The sequence below is a fragment of the Phytophthora parasitica genome (genome assembly GCF_000247585.1).
Source record: "Phytophthora parasitica INRA-310 unplaced genomic scaffold supercont2.21, whole genome shotgun sequence".
Lineage (NCBI taxonomy): Eukaryota > Oomycota > Peronosporomycetes > Peronosporales > Peronosporaceae > Phytophthora > Phytophthora nicotianae.
This window is the reverse complement of record NW_008649007.1, coordinates 378,021-392,955: the sequence shown is the minus strand read 5'-3', so window position 1 is coordinate 392,955 and position 14,935 is coordinate 378,021. Positions and strand designations below refer to the sequence as shown.

Genomic DNA, 14,935 nt, shown 5'->3' with positions numbered 1-14,935 from the left:
CGGTATAACTCGCTCGAATCGGCATCAAGACCCGTCAACAGATCCGGGTCGCTACTCGTCGGGAGCATCAGCAGTGCCGAGGACTCGCTGAGTGTCTCCAGTGGTCGTCGAGTAGACGCTGACTCTGCAGTCGAAGCCTCTTCGTCGCCTGCAGGTGGTTCTTCGGGCTCTCCTTGCTCTTTACCTTGTTCCTGATCCTTCGAATCGTTTTCTTCCAATGGCTGGAGACTGGAATTCAACATACTTAACGGGAACTCAGTCTTCATGGGTACACCAGAACTCTGCAGACTGTTGCTGTGCTCCAAGCTGTTGTGTCCGCTACGTGCGATCATGTGGTGCTGCTGTTCCTTGTCACGTACGTAACCCCACAGCACGACGATATATGTACCCATAAGCAACACGAGCACGGCAGCACTCTGCGTCGTGGTGCCACGTTCGAGAATGAAGCCACTCATGGCACCTTGATACAGTAACAGACTCACACACGTCGCATGGGTGGCAGTGCGCGCGATGCTACCGCGTCCTTTGATGCGACGTCGTACATTCAGGAGCGAGTACTTGTCCACACCGTGTTGCATCACAAAGTAGAGTGTGCCTAGAGGTAGAATCAACGGCACGACGGTGCTGAACATGAGCACTACAGTCAGCGTACTGATCTGCATGGCCGACTGTGTACCGGTATAGAACAGATCCGCCTCCACAGCTTGCACCTGTTCCCTTGGGGTCAATGCACGCGGCTTGGCCCATGCGAATTTAACGTACTCAGTGGCACGTAGCAGCACCAGAGCAGTCCCGAGGAAGCAGCGCTGGAGAATGTAGTCCACGTAGAATATCCCGGAGTTGTGCAGGAACAACGTACCCAGCATACCCAGCACCTCGCCATCATCCTCTAGATACAGCAACACGGCGTCGATGGACATGAACGCCAGACTGGGGACGAAGATGGTGTTGAAGATCAAGTACACGGAAGCTGTACGTAGGATCAAGCGTTCCTTCGCTGAGTCTGTCGATATAGGCTGGATACGACCGGCGATCTGAAGTACATTCAACAGCACTGCGTTGATCATCACCAGGATGAGAGTTGGGATGTAGTTGGCAAGTAGTTTGGCCATACGAGGCGACACCTTCCTCAGTAGATCACCCAGTTGAGCCACAAGGTCCGACAACGACTGAGCCGCCCCGGTAGAGTACGAAGAGCTGCTGGAAATGGCTGAAGTCACTGCAATTGGAGACGTGAACAGTAGCAGAACCACGAGGATGCAGACGTTCACTAGCAACACCACAACTGTGCGCTTAGCGAACGGGAAGGACACGCTCTGCCAGTCAATATCATCGGGTTCAGGTGCTGCTTCCAGATGCCATCGAGTCAGTCCCAGTTCACGCACATACCGCACCAGTCGAGGCTGTGAATGCTCCGGGAATCTAGCCAAGATGGACGTGATACTTTGGTTCCTAACGCGACGGACGAAGCGAGCACGCAGTCTGGCGGACTTGAAGATGACGAACGCGCGTCCTGCTCCTTTGTTCTCATGTAAAATACGAGACAGACATGTCATTTCCTTCTCTCGAAGTTTCTTGATGTGGTTGGCAAGCTGCTCCTCTTGTTCCTCCATTGGAACAGGCTTCGCGCACCATCTGAAGCAGCAGAACAAATTGGTAAACACCAATCGAAGCGACGGGATCATCACGCCGCCAGGTAATAAACGCAGCGACCACGACGGCTTCTCCCCATTAAGTTCGCGTTGGTGTAGGATCTTCATACGAGCCAAATCCGTCTCTTCTTGACGACGACGAGCTTGTAGACTGTGGAACTCGGCCAGATTAAACACTACACTCACATCCTCCACATAGCCAGGAAAGACCTCATCCAATAGACGTAACATGCGCTGTTCACGGAGGTTCTTGGGTACTCCGCGGTCCACAAACAGCGATCGGTTGCTTAACGAAGATGGCTGCATTCCGATAAGATGGGTACGCTCCGGAGTCTTGTCCAATGTAGCCATCTCCTTGTCTTTACCCAGCAGAGGTTGTTTCTCCGGATCCTCTGCCTCTGTCTTCGCCTTACCTGGCGATACAATGACTTCTGGCGTAACTGTGTCCTCTGCAGCATTAACACTCTTCTCTTCTCCCGCTGTCTGGCCCGCAGTGGCTACACTGGTGCCATTCGACATAATGGACGACGAGCGTTGTGTTAACCCTGCCAGTTTGTGGTCTCGTCTCGGGTTATGAGTGGGGATTGTAGCCAATGCACTGAGTTGTCTGTAGTACAGTAGAAACGCAATTGTTGTCAAGTAACACATGACTACCGGTACCCACAGATACGGGGACTCGTGCGGCATGACTCGGATCGTGGCATGAGCGAAAGACCACCACTTCGTATCATCCTCTTGAGCTGCACTGCCGCTTGTCATTTCACTGGCAGCATCGTCCACCGCGTAGAGGTCTGTGGCTCCATCAGTCGAGCCTTGTGCGATGGCTTCAATCCCCTTGACTGCGGCCTCTGCTGCTGCTTCCACTTGTTGCATGGCGTTGGCTCCAATAGTGAGATAAAGAGGAAGTAAAACTACCATAGCGAATACACTGAGAACACCCAGGAAACGCGCCGTGTACTGCTGGTAGAGCAGGTAGAACGTGCCCTCGGGACCCAGTCGCATCTCCACGTCCGTGTCTCTAATGGGAGTGCGCCACAGGAGATCGCCCCACTTCTTAAGTGTAAACTGAGCGGCTTCTTGCGCTCTGGCCGATAAAATGGAGCTGGACCCGAAGCGGAAGAGGCTGAAGCGCGTGCTGCGTGCGCCTCTTTGGAAGATGGCAAGCGCCACGAGGAACATGACGCCGTTGAAGCCCAGCACGAAGCCCATACCTTGCCAGCCCATGGCTGCGTCCTTCGCCACAGTCGCATTGTAGTCCACGTGCCAGATGTTGTTGGACGGCGCGTGGGACGCCTCCGCGAGCGGAGAGTCCTCCATAGCACCTTGCCCACGACTGGGATTTGAATATGGAGGGACTGGGCGGTCCTGATTCGGTCGGCGCATACGAAAATATAGTCAATCGGATTGGACGGGCACTACAATAACAAGTAGAGTGCTTTTATGCATAATACTAGTTATTCATTGATAGAGTCAAATGTACTACGGAGGATGCTATGAGCACTTTTCCGACATTATTTCTCAGAGGGAACAAGACGAACATCCTGTCAATCAGCTAGTTTAGACTTTAACGTGGCACTCCAAGCAGTTCTACTTGTTAGCTAGTTGCTACGTTATCATCCTGCTTGTTATTCCAACCCTTGCGTATCTGATTGCTTTTACAGCACCTTCTTGTTCAGCGCACGTGCCGTCTGGTGGATGATCTGGTCGACGATGCCGATGACCGTGAAGACGCCGCCGATGATGGCGCAGGCCGACGTGACGAAGTGGTAGAACGGCACCGAGTCCTCTGAGATACGCACCGACATGGGCGACAGATCGTAGCGGAACATAATGGACGGCAGGTCGTCCGTCTCCAGATACTCGTTCGAGTGCGCCGTGTACTTGTACACGTTGATCTCCGAGCCGTCGCTCTGCACATACGAGTTGGTCACCACCTTGATGTAGTGCACGTACGTGTGGTTCTTGTAAAACGACGTGAAGTCCTGATTGTCCAAGCGATGCGTGTACAGCTGCGTCTGTGCGTCACGTGGCAATCTCGACATGTCGCCGGGTGCCAAGTGCTCGCCGAACCACAACTCGCTGACTGTGTGCGACGCGTTCACCAGCGACGAGTCCATCGAGTACGCCGGGTTCGCCAAGTGGATGTGGAAGTTACCGGGCACACGCTTGACGTACAAGTGTCCATACAGACGGCAACCTTCGGGTCCGACAGCGGAGCGAGCAATTGCGCGTCCCTGTTCACGTGCATCCTTCTTGTCCTGTTCGAACAGCTCCTTCTTACGAGCTTCAACGGCGTCCATCTCGCCAGCCATGAGCTGTTTAAACTTGTCCACAAAGGCCTCCACAGTACGGTCACCAAAGTACATTTCCACGGGGGATACGTCGCCGTCCTTATAGAACAGAATGGTCGGGTATGCACGGATGAACTGCTTCATACAGAGCTGTGGGTGAGCCTGGCAGTCGACAGAGGCAACACGCAGTTGCTGTCCGTAATGCAGCGACGGTAGTGTCTTGGCTACGCGTGTCCAGACAGGCTCCAGTCGCTTGCACCACACACACCACGGGGCGTAGAAGTCCACAGCCACATAGTGGTGTTCCTTCAGGAACGGCTCGAAGGATTCCTCGTCCAAGATGGTCACGGTAGCGTCCGATTCGGGAAGATCGCCGTACTCCGTGTCCTCAGCGAATCGGGGCATCACCTGCGTCTCCTCTGCGAGACCGACCATGCGGCCCTTCTGGTCCAGACGGATCTTGAAGATGTCGGATGTCATGTTGTGCTTGCGCGTGCCTGTCATATCCGAGACGTCGACCGACGCGAACTCGCAAGGCAAGTCGGGCACTGTAATGTTAAAGTTGATGCGCATGGTCTGGTCCAGACCCTCGTCCATGACGATATCGTACTTGTAGTCCACCGTGAGGTAGCTGTTGAACTCGAGGATGAAGAGCAGGAACATGATGAAGCAACCGGCGATGGACAGACTCACGCCGGGCAGTGTGCTCACCGTCAAGTCCTGTAATTAATGCATTATAATGATAGCAACATTAGATGGCGATAAGAGCAGCAACAAAGAGAGTAGAGTGCACCTCAGGGATCTTCTTGTAGAAGTCCCACTTCTTCAGCACGTCCATGGCGCCCATGACGAAATAATCAGGTATGAGCGTATGCGGACGATAGACAAGACGCGTGCGGACACGACGAGCTGCAGCGGGGTGTGTGGAACGAGCTGTGGGCTGCACGAAGTCGCCTCAAAGTGCAGCGCTGATCCTACTGGACGCTGTCGAGCTTTTGCGGGTCTTACGTGGCGATCACAGGGGGCAGACGGATGGATCGCTTTAGACGGGGAATTTTCCAAGAGATGGGTACAGCGACGATTCAACGATCGTACTTACTGAGACGATACACGGTACGTCAGCTTCAACCACAATATTCGATTAACCGCCAATCAGAGCGTGGAATTCCATCGAACTTGTCACACGACTAACACACCATAATCGGCATCGACCTCCCCCTCCTCGACCTTCGTCTCCATGGGCTTCTGCGGCGAGTGCGGCTCTTATCTGGCCCCGGATCTACAAGGGGCCTTCTGTCCTGAATGCGGTACGTTTTTCTCTTTCCATACATGCCGGAATCGCTTCGGAAATCCCTCTACAACCTGATTAACGAGTGTATCATAATCACCGTCATGTATCTGTTCAGGTGAAGCAATTCCTGGCGCAGCGCCGGCCGCGCCAGCGCCCGCGCGTCACGTGACATTCGCTCCAACTCCGGACATGGAGAACGCTCGGCAATCACGCGAAGCGGCCGAGCGGCGCGCTCAGGACGCCAAAACGTATGCGGATGTCAGTCAACAGGAAGCAGCCAATGCGATCGCGCAGTACGAAGCTCAACAGCGCGCGCAGGTGGAGGCCCAAGCAGCACGAGACAATGAAGCCCGCTCTTTTGCAGCGGAGAATGAACGACGCGCAATTGACGCGCAGCGGGACGAGGCCGCGCGTCGTCGTGAGGAGGCAGAGCGCCAGGCTCAAGATGCTCGCGACCGCGCTGAAGCCATGAGGCTCTCGGCTCAGAACGCGATCTCGGACTACGAAGCGCAGCAACGCGCAGCCGTGGAGCGCGAGAATGCGCGTAGACAACAGGAACTCGAGACCCAGAGACAGCAGCATCTGCAGGTGGCACAGGCGGCCAAACAACGCCGTGAAGATGCCGAGAGACTGGCTCAGGAGAAGCTAGCAAGGGCCGAAAGACTGCGTGCTGAAGCACAAGCTGCGCAGGAGGAGCTGAAGAAGCAGGAAGCCAAACGTGTTGCCAAGGAGAAGCAGAGGGAGGAGGCCAGAAGACTGCGAGAGGAACAGGCTCGACGTGAAGAAAACCGACGGAAGGCCGAAGAAGAAGCGCACAAGGCATTTGAGGCTAAACGACAAGAGGAACAGCTGCGTCAAGAAGCCATGAGACTTTCTACCATGTCGGTATCGTCGACAGGCTCCGGTACGTCCACGCCAGCCCCGACGTCCAGCGCCTGTGCGAACTGCAAGGCTGCGCTTAAGCCTGCGCAGAAATTCTGTCTGCAGTGCGGCACCAAGGTCGCTGCGCCTGCTCTGACACCCAGTAACAGCTTCTCGTCGCCCGCGCTGACTCCTGCCAACAGCTTTTCGTCTGCTCCGTTGCAACGTACGAACTCTTCAGCATCCAACTCGTCGTCTTCGTCGCTTCCTGGCGGCGAGCACAGCTGTGCGTCGTGCCATTTCACACTCAAAGCGACACAAAAATTCTGTCCAAAGTGCGGTACGAAGGTCGCTGCTGCTACTGCTCCGGTTCCAGTCATGGCGCCATCGCCTACGTCTTCTGTCAGCTCAGCGTCGTCATTCTCTGCACCGGATTCAGTCCCGACAGCCCCTAGCGCTTGCTCCAAGTGCAGCCAGCCACTGAAACCCACCCAGAAGTTCTGTCTCCACTGCGGGACCAAGGTGGCACCGGCTGCCGCGACTCCCAGCTTGTCGTCCTCGTCTTCGTTCTCGTCGGGTTCCTCGTACACATCCGTGCCGCTGCCTGCGCCGATCCCAACGTCCGGATCGTGGTCCGCGCCGTCGCAGCCGGGTACCAAGAACTGCCCCACGTGCAACAAGGAATGCAAGTCCACGGCCAAATTCTGCATGGGCTGCGGCTTTAACTTTGCCAAGAGCGACGAAGAAGAAGTCGCACGTAACATGGAGGCGGCGCGTCTGCGTCAGCAGCAGATCCGCGACCGTGAGCAGCAGCAACGCAACCAGGCCTCCCTCATGGCCAACCAGGCTGCACAGGCCTACCAGCCGTCCTGGTAAGTGACTCACGATGGAAATGTTCCACGGTGTAGATAAGCAATTCAGGAGCGACCAGCAATCTCGAGAATAAATCAAAGTTCAAGCTACACGATAGTGGTCTATTCAAGCCTGTTTGGTGTCGTTGGGCTTCTGATCTTGTTGCTGTTGCTGTTGCTGCTCCTGCGCGATCTGCGTCAGGTAAATCTTGTAGTTGATGTCGTACTCGGTGTCGACCGGTTCGTCGTCTGGGTACGCGTACGCCGTGCCATCGCCATAGTAGTAATAAGCTCCCTCCTCATGGTTGTTGTCATAATACGCCTGATCTTCGTAGCCGTACGGCGCGTACTGGTCCCCATACACCTCCGTTTTCTGATTTTCTGCGTCTTTTGACTCCAGTTTCGAGCGTGGTTGAAGCGTGTAATACGAGCCGCCATTATTCAGCGGCCACGTTTCTGCAGTCGTAGTGTCTTCCAGGTTGCTGCTTTGATAGCCTGCAGGTGTCGCCCACGTGGCCTCGCCGGTTTTGACGTTGTAGAAGTACGACGTACCGACGTTTTCGTCCCAGTACTCGACCCACTCGCCGACATTCTCGCTGGTTGCGTCCTCAGGCGACGTATCCATCTCGGCTGGTCGTTCCCAGACGCTTTCGCCAGTCTCTGTGTGGTAGTAGTAGACGCATCCGCTCGCTTCGTCGAAGAGCTCGACCCACGCAGACGCCGGCGTCGTGTCATCATCAACCAGTCGAGCAAGTCTTCGCTTCGCACGGGAATACCGGAACGCCCGCTGGATCCGCACAGCCGACTGCTTTTCCAGTCGCATCCGCTTCACTGTGCGTCGACTCAAGAAACACCGAGCACAGCATTGAGCGCGCAGGCGGTGGTGACTGACAGGAGCTGTGAGACGCTCACGCACATGACGCTGGATGCACGTCGCACTCGCCGCTTCAAGCGCCACCGCATTATCACGAAGCTGTTCGCGCGCGCTCCTGGCAGCCTGGAGTTTCCGTCTGTACAACTCGATTCGAGCTTGTCGTCCTCGAACTTCAGTCTGGATGCACGTGGCTGCAGCGCGTTCACACTCGGCGATCTGCGCGGCGACGGCGCTGAGTCTGGTGCGTAATTCCTCGTTGAATCTCCGCTGCTTCTCGAGCTGCAGCGCATGTAACTCGCACCTCGCGACGTATCCGCGCCAGGCGGATTGTATACGCACCGCTGCTTTGTGCTGACGCAGGTGCCATACGCGTCGCCGTGCAAGAAACCCACGCACGTGACGCTGAATGCAGCACGCAGCGGCGTTCTGCTGTCTCCCCTGTCGTTCTTGACGGAGAATACAAGCCACACGACGTGCCAGCCACCCGCGAACGTGGCTCTGGATAACAACCGCTGCATTGTACACACGTCTCGCTTGATACCGTCGGAACGCGCGTTGGATTTTGATGGCGCTGTCACGCTCGTACTTGAGATGGAGAAGCTCACAGCGAGCTAAATATCCTCGAACTGCACGCTGTATCGTGAGTGCAGCGCCCGCTTCAAGCACCTGCTGCCGTCTGTGAGCCGCGCAGATAGCGCGCGTGATTCGACGCTGTCGGTGACGTCGGAAACACACCTGGACACGCTTTGCCGCTAATGTCTGCTGAGCTAAGCGCAGATCTGCTACCGTACATCGCTGTGCGAACCGGCGATAGTACTTTTGTATCGTCACGGCAGCAGCGTCTTCGGTGTACGCAAGCTCAATATCCTTCCTCTGATGCTGCTTACGCTCGTGAAACAGAGCATCACAAGACCGACAAAACGTCAAGCCCATCGCTGGCTTTCCGTTGCGCTTGCCAACGTTTGCAGTGAAGCCCTGGCCGTACAAGCAGGACCAACAGCTTCTGCGAACAGCGTGTTTCTCGCACAACGTACACGTACCAAACCGGAGTCGCATTTGCGTTTGAAAGGCTCGATATGCGCGTTGAGCACTCATCAGCGGCACGAGAATACGGCGATACACAGTCACATCGATGGTCTCCATAACAGCGTCACCAAGACTGGCGAATTCGTCGCTACACGCCGCGCAGAGCTCGCTCTCTGCCTCGAAATGGTAGACCGTCGCGAGTTGAGAGCGACAGCTCTCACAGGCGCCGAGACGGCGAACCACTTGACGTCGCATCAGTTCACGTCGAGCCTGTCGCGCTCGGAACATGCACTGCATCTTCGTAGCGGCTCGATTTCGTCTCGCCAGGTCTCTGATAGCGACGTATTCGCGTCGTGCTATCCACGCGCGGTACGTGGCTTGGATTCTCTTGGCTGCACGCTCCCGCTTCCGCTTAAGAATACGCTCAAGCAGATTAAGCAGCATCCAACACCCACGCCAGAAAGCCTGTATCTGTCTAATCGCCTGTGCGCATTTCTTCTTCTTCCTCAACCTGTACAGCTTCAATCGAGCGTGATGTTGACGCGTGCAGCATTGAATGGTAAGTGCAGCCTTATCCCGTCGAAACTCGTTAACCACACGACGTAACTTGCGCTGGAACATCCAGCGTCGTCCGGCGCGTTGGATTCGATTCGCCATCGCTGTCTCTAGCATCACAGTCACCGCAGCCCAGCCAAACTTCCTGGCGACATAGTTACGGTAAGCCAAGCGAATTGTCGTGGCCTTTTCGTTCTGTTCTCGTAGACGCCGAGCTTCCCAGCGACTGTAGGCTTGTTGAATCGTCCTGGCTGCCTCATCTCTCAGCTCATCTATCGAGCAATGATGTAGTCTATGAGTTGAAAGGGCCCCAAGACTACGCAGTGTGACTTTCGTTCGTGTCGAGTAGCCTCGCCAGATCTTCTGGATATCCGTGGCTGCCTTGTCGTCAATACGCCGCTGGCGCTGGCGCTGCACTCGCAGTCGAGCTAAATGTCCTCGAGTTGTACGCTGCATATCGACAGCAGCGCGTGCACGACGTTTATCCAGTCTCATGCGGTCTACTAGACGACGAGCGAGATGTCGTCTAACGTGTGTCTGCAGCTTCCGTGCTGCCAGCCATCGGCGCACTCCGTCGCGTCGTCTTCGAGCTTTGCGACGCGCTACAAACTCGCGCATCGATCGTTGGAGAACACGTGCTGCCTTGGATTCGAGACGACTACGAGCTCTCCTTCTACATGCTAACGTAAAGTGACAGCGTCGCATGAATCGCAGCAGTGTTCGAGCTGCACGATCTCGACGTATTTTATCGACCATAACTCTGTCGAGATAGCCTCGAGCCACGCGCTGTATCTCCACAGTAGCTGCAGTACGTTCGACAAGCGCACAGCCTTCAGCAGCGCGAACCCAGAGAGGCCAGGCACGCGCTAGTATCGGCATCACTAAAAACCGTCGGACAATCTTGTACGCCGCCCGTCGAATCACCTTCCGATGGTGGAATCGCAGTCTAGTTGCTAGTTTCCGTTCCATGGCTCGCACGTCGAAGCCGTCTTCATTGTTGTCGGCTTCTCGCCCGGCTAGAAGGCGCTTGATTCGTCTCCGTTTCGCTCGGACCTGGTCGGTATAAACTGGAGGCTTGGGCGACGACGGAGGACTCACCTGTTCGAGGACGCGGAAGCGGATACCACTAGCTGCTTCGCCGTACAGTATAAAACACGTACTCAATGCTTGGTGAGGATGCACGCCAAGCTGCAGGTCGTGGAAGCTCTGGGCTGCAGCATTCTGGAGGTCCCACGTCGTGCCGAAGTAGCGATGACCAGTGTTGACGTTCTCCAGTAAATATACTCCGGCATTCACTTGTCTGGCGCCATCGAGACTGAACTGGTTCGAGATGGCATTTCGTCCTCTTCGCTTCGTGAATGAAAGCTTGGGGACTTTAGTGACGCGTTTTGTGCTCCTGTTAAGGCGAATCCCTGACGTTTTCGGTAGTGGCTGCAATGGTGTAGCAGAGCGTTGGTTCGGACTTGCATGCTGTTGCTGTTGCTGTTGCAGCTTCTTGGGAGCAGATACAGGCCCCGACGGAAGCTGCACCAGTTGTGGTCGACGTGTAGCAGCCTCTTTATCCCACGAAGACACTGGCACTGCATCGATGCTCTTCAACCTGTCTAAGGTGGCAAGAGGACGAAGCAGGGAAGTGACAATGTGGCTGCGATCCATTGACAGTCAGTCGATAGGAACACACTAGGGGTAACGACCCGTTACCCCACTTATAAAAAAACACCGTGTTGAATGGGACTTTTAGCTGTCGTCGCGAGGAAAGCAGCTTTGCTTCTCTAAAATGAACGTCCTCGCGTAAGGAGAACTGTTCCTTACTTCTCCTCAGCTTCAGCCTTAACTTCAGTCTCCTCGTCCGGCTTCTCTTCATCGGGTCCGTCGTTCAGCACGTGGTAGTATTCTGGGTTGGCGTCCACACAGTCGCGCAGTGCCAGTGTCTGAGCTCCGCATTTCTCGATAAAGTCATCTCCGCTCTTTTTGCAGCGGTCCAGACAGGCTTCCCATGCCGTAAATTCCTTGCCACAGGGACCGGCCTTCATGAACTTACAGAAGCCGCACTCGGCCTTAGGGGCCTGGCATTTACCCGTGGCCACGTCGAAGCGGGACGACAGACATACAGTGCCCTGGAGTGCAAGCTGCTCGCTATGCTTGGCATCCACTTTGACGATCTTCGCCTCCACAGCTGGGAACGGGCTGAACAGCGGCAGGTGCTTGGACTCAAACGCTGGCAGTTCTCCAGTCCATTCGTTCGTATCTTCCTCGTCGTCTAGCAGATAGCGCAGCTTATCACTGGCACGCAGACGCTCGAGCAGCACGCTTGAGTAACCCGCGCTTAGCCCGCCGGCTGACGTCGACAGTGTCGCGTGTGCAGGCTCCGCGGCGCCCTCGTACTCTAGAGACTCGCCTGTCTCCGTCGTCACTGCCACGAGCACCTGAATACGTCCCAATAGATCCACAAATTTAGTCAAGGCGCGTCTAATTAACGTATTGCCGAGCCTTAGATACTTACAGTCTGTGCATGGTCGTCCTCGGCCAGTCCCTTGACGTGCAGCTTGGCAGCGCGGCCCAAAATGGGTGCAAATGCCTCCTGTTCCTCAACTGTGGGCTGGAAACGCAGCACCACCACGAGCGGCTCGTCAGCGCTGCCAAATTTGGCTGGGAACTGCTTGCGCAGCCGTGCGGCCGACTCCTTCTCTACAAACACGCCGACGAAGTCCACGGCGGGATGCAAAGGCGGAGTGGCTTCAGGCTCAGGTTCAGCGGCTTCTAGATGAGCAGAAGACACGGATAGAAGAGCGGTGGGCGCTGCCAGAAACGGCAGCAGGCGGCGCGTGCGCAAGAACGTCGTTGACATGGTGTCCAGGATGAGCAATGACCGCCACAGGTCGAACAGCTATTTTATGGTGTGACGTACACAATGTAGATGCAATCATTGAGATGCGAAGCTGATGCAATCATTCTGTGTGAGTCTGCACCCTGTCGCAGAAATGATGACGCATGATCAAAAGGCATCGGTCCAGAGAACATGTCTTCAACCAATTCCTACAGAACAATTTAATATAGAGGGTAAAATTGATACAAACAATTGATTCATCGAGTACAATAATATATATATATATATTCGGTAACACAGGTTTGCGGGCTTCTGTGCATGGAAATGAAACTGAAGTTGAAGCGAAAAGCGACTTATGGGGCTGACGACCAGGTCTCCGCACTTGAGCGTGTTGCCTCAGATGGGAAACGCTCTGACTCGTTCCGATGCTTCATGCCGACTGCGGCGACTGCGTCGGAGCTCGTCGATGACCGAGTTGCCTCTAAACTACCACCCGGCCCATCGCTTCTCGACAGAACATCGTCCTCTCCCCGTCCCGAAGAATTTGGCTCGCAATCTGTCAAACGAAGCGAAGCGTCTTCAGATCAGTCCAGCGAGCGTACGTCAGACCTCACAACCGAAATTCTTCATTGAGAGAAAAGGAAACTCCCGCCAGCTCAGACTAAGAACAACCAGTAACCTGTAACCATGCGAGCACCAACTAACAACCCGAGGATCTCCCCGCAATGCGCCACCATGAGCACCGCCACGTGCACGACCAGCACCAGCGGCAGTCACCACGACAGCAGCATCTACGCGCGTGCGTGGCGGTTCGTGCAGCGTCGGCTGCATCTCCGTCCACGAGCATGTTCGTGTCCTGCAGACATGGAGAACCGAGCGACTACGAAGACAGTAGAGACGCCAGAGGCTTCAAGTGTCGCGACCAATAGCAACAGCTACTGCTGTGACTGGCAGCGCGTATACATGCTCAAGGAACTCGAGGAAGCTGGCGCTCGAGCACAATGGCGACGACAGCGACAGTACCAGGAATGCATCAAGGAGACGGCAGAGTGGACACCCACAGACATTCCGGCGTTCAGGACTCAAGCCCAGCGCAAGACCGCGCAGGTGACGTGCCATAACTGCGGGCTGCTGTTCTTCCGCCCGCTGTCTGTAGCGTCGGACACAAGCGCGTTCTGCGGTCGCGACTGCCAGAGCACATACGAATACCGTCGAGATCTACAAGACACTGTGAACGCGTGCGAGACGTTCCAGTCCACAGCCAACTGGACACGGAGCAGCGAGCTGTAGCAGACACAAGAGACATACGACACTTTGATCCAGTGTAGTGTAGAACCGATTATTTATTCCATGCAGAAGAAGTAAAGCGCATTAAGAACAGTTGATATACAAGCAAACTGTTGCCTCTACACAGTCAACGACTCGAAGTGCAGTCGGTCATCCTGCAGTGAGATGGCCGTAGGTTTGTGCAGCTGCAGCGATCCAGTCTCATCCTGCCCCAAGTCGTCACACGTCGTGAAGCAGTGGGCGATGGAAATGAGTTCAGCGTCGAAACTCTGGCAGACAATACGCGCACGCACATTGCCGCCGATACCAGCGAGTGCGCGGCCTTTAAGCGCACCGAGCACCACCACATCGTCGTCTGCCATCACCTCAGCGCCAGAGCTCACGTTGCCCAGCACTACAAGCGACCTGTTCTGCGCGAAAATCTGCTGTCCAGAGCGCACCGAGTGGCTCACTACCATGGGCGGGAGTGACTCCGCTGATGTCTGCGCAGCAACAGAAACTCCGGATTTTTCTTCTTCAACGAAAGTGTTGTTGGAAGTGGTAGGAACCTCATCTGCCTTCTCTTCCACTGTAGCCACTACAGCCTTCTGCTGTGAGTGCAGTCTTGTACCAATGAAATAAGGCAGATTCAACGCTGCAGCAGCCTTCTTGACGTCTTCACTGGCGTTGGTGATACCCACCGGCATGTAACCAGCTTCCTAATATTTAAAAAATGTTTAGCATGTATTTTAGTGACTAAAACTTGTTAAATGAATGTGTTTTACCTGTAGTTGCATAATTTCGTTCCTCAGTTCATGTTTCTTGATTGACTGCGAGTGCGGTGAACCTAAGAAAATAATGATAAATTAATAAAATAGCATGCATAAGAAGAAAAAAAAGCATACCGTCACTGGAGACTTGCTGCAGATCTAGAACCACGGGTGTGGATCTGTTGGCTCGAGCCTGGAACAACTGCGAGTCCTTGGCCTCTTTGGATGATACTTTGGACAGCGTCAGAGTGGGTAGAAGATACGAGCGACCATCCAGCTCCAGCGCCTTGGAAGTCGAGGGCTTCACTGTGGACGCTCGTCGGCCGTTGGAGACCTCCTCCAAGCGCCGTAGAGCCTGCTGCGAGAAGGCCCTGCGCCGCATAGTGAGCACTGCTCCCTGCATGGTGATTCTGGATACAAAGCGCAAGTGAATAGTTTACCCTGCAAACTCTCTACCAGCGCTTGGGTGATGTGGAGAACACCATGTCGCGATTACGTACGAATATGTGTTTTGCAAAGTATACCTGGAATGGAAAAGTATACGTTGAGGGAGGTATTGTATACTTGGTTGCGCGTTTTTCGCTTTCAGTAAATTGCCTACGCAACATGGCGTCGTTACCCGATGCGTCAGCGGCGTCTGCACAGCTCCAGAGCAATTCTCACGCGACAGT

The 14,935-nt window shown here is 55.0% G+C and overlaps 7 protein-coding genes across 7 annotated transcripts in view; 2 read left to right on the top strand and 5 right to left on the bottom strand.

The window, feature by feature from the left end:
• PPTG_22686 (hypothetical protein) overlaps window positions 1-2,969 on the bottom strand; it is a gene marked incomplete at its 5' end in the record, with an annotated part of 6,231 nt that extends 3,262 nt beyond the window's left edge. The window contains one exon of the mRNA XM_008905807.1: window positions 32-2,969. Within this exon, the coding sequence (XP_008904055.1) occupies window positions 32-2,969 (2,938 nt within the window). The remainder of the gene's footprint in view (window positions 1-31) is intronic.
• A 123-nt stretch (window positions 2,970-3,092) lies between these two features.
• PPTG_09817 (hypothetical protein) lies at window positions 3,093-4,986 on the bottom strand. Its single transcript, XM_008905601.1, has 2 exons — window positions 4,737-4,986; window positions 3,093-4,663 (listed from the first exon to the last, which is right to left on the bottom strand). Exons 1-2 carry the CDS (start codon window positions 4,788-4,790, stop codon window positions 3,308-3,310), a joined length of 1,410 nt encoding a protein of 469 aa, XP_008903849.1. The 5' UTR covers window positions 4,791-4,986; the 3' UTR covers window positions 3,093-3,307.
• On the top strand, window positions 4,775-7,341 carry PPTG_09816 (hypothetical protein). Its single transcript, XM_008905600.1, has 2 exons — window positions 4,775-5,250; window positions 5,350-7,341. The coding sequence occupies exons 1-2, from the start codon at window positions 5,181-5,183 to the stop codon at window positions 6,969-6,971; spliced, it is 1,692 nt and encodes a 563-aa protein (XP_008903848.1). The 5' UTR covers window positions 4,775-5,180; the 3' UTR covers window positions 6,972-7,341.
• On the bottom strand, window positions 7,048-11,057 carry PPTG_09815 (hypothetical protein; the record flags this gene model as incomplete). The annotated part of the gene is made up of 1 exon (XM_008905599.1): window positions 7,048-11,057. One exon carries the CDS (start codon window positions 11,055-11,057, stop codon window positions 7,074-7,076), a length of 3,984 nt encoding a protein of 1,327 aa, XP_008903847.1. The 3' UTR covers window positions 7,048-7,073.
• Window positions 11,058-11,107: 50 nt separating this feature from the next.
• PPTG_09814 (hypothetical protein) lies at window positions 11,108-12,293 on the bottom strand. Its single transcript, XM_008905598.1, has 2 exons — window positions 11,905-12,293; window positions 11,108-11,827 (listed from the first exon to the last, which is right to left on the bottom strand). Exons 1-2 carry the CDS (start codon window positions 12,247-12,249, stop codon window positions 11,210-11,212), a joined length of 963 nt encoding a protein of 320 aa, XP_008903846.1. The 5' UTR covers window positions 12,250-12,293; the 3' UTR covers window positions 11,108-11,209.
• A 281-nt stretch (window positions 12,294-12,574) lies between these two features.
• PPTG_09813 (hypothetical protein) lies at window positions 12,575-13,703 on the top strand. The gene has a single exon (XM_008905597.1). It carries the CDS (start codon window positions 12,916-12,918, stop codon window positions 13,516-13,518), a length of 603 nt encoding a protein of 200 aa, XP_008903845.1. The 5' UTR covers window positions 12,575-12,915; the 3' UTR covers window positions 13,519-13,703.
• PPTG_09812 (septum site-determining protein MinC) lies at window positions 13,548-14,742 on the bottom strand. The gene is made up of 3 exons (XM_008905596.1): window positions 14,400-14,742; window positions 14,280-14,341; window positions 13,548-14,213 (listed from the first exon to the last, which is right to left on the bottom strand). Exons 1-3 carry the CDS (start codon window positions 14,665-14,667, stop codon window positions 13,635-13,637), a joined length of 909 nt encoding a protein of 302 aa, XP_008903844.1. The 5' UTR covers window positions 14,668-14,742; the 3' UTR covers window positions 13,548-13,634.
• Window positions 14,743-14,935: the final 193 nt, after the last annotated feature.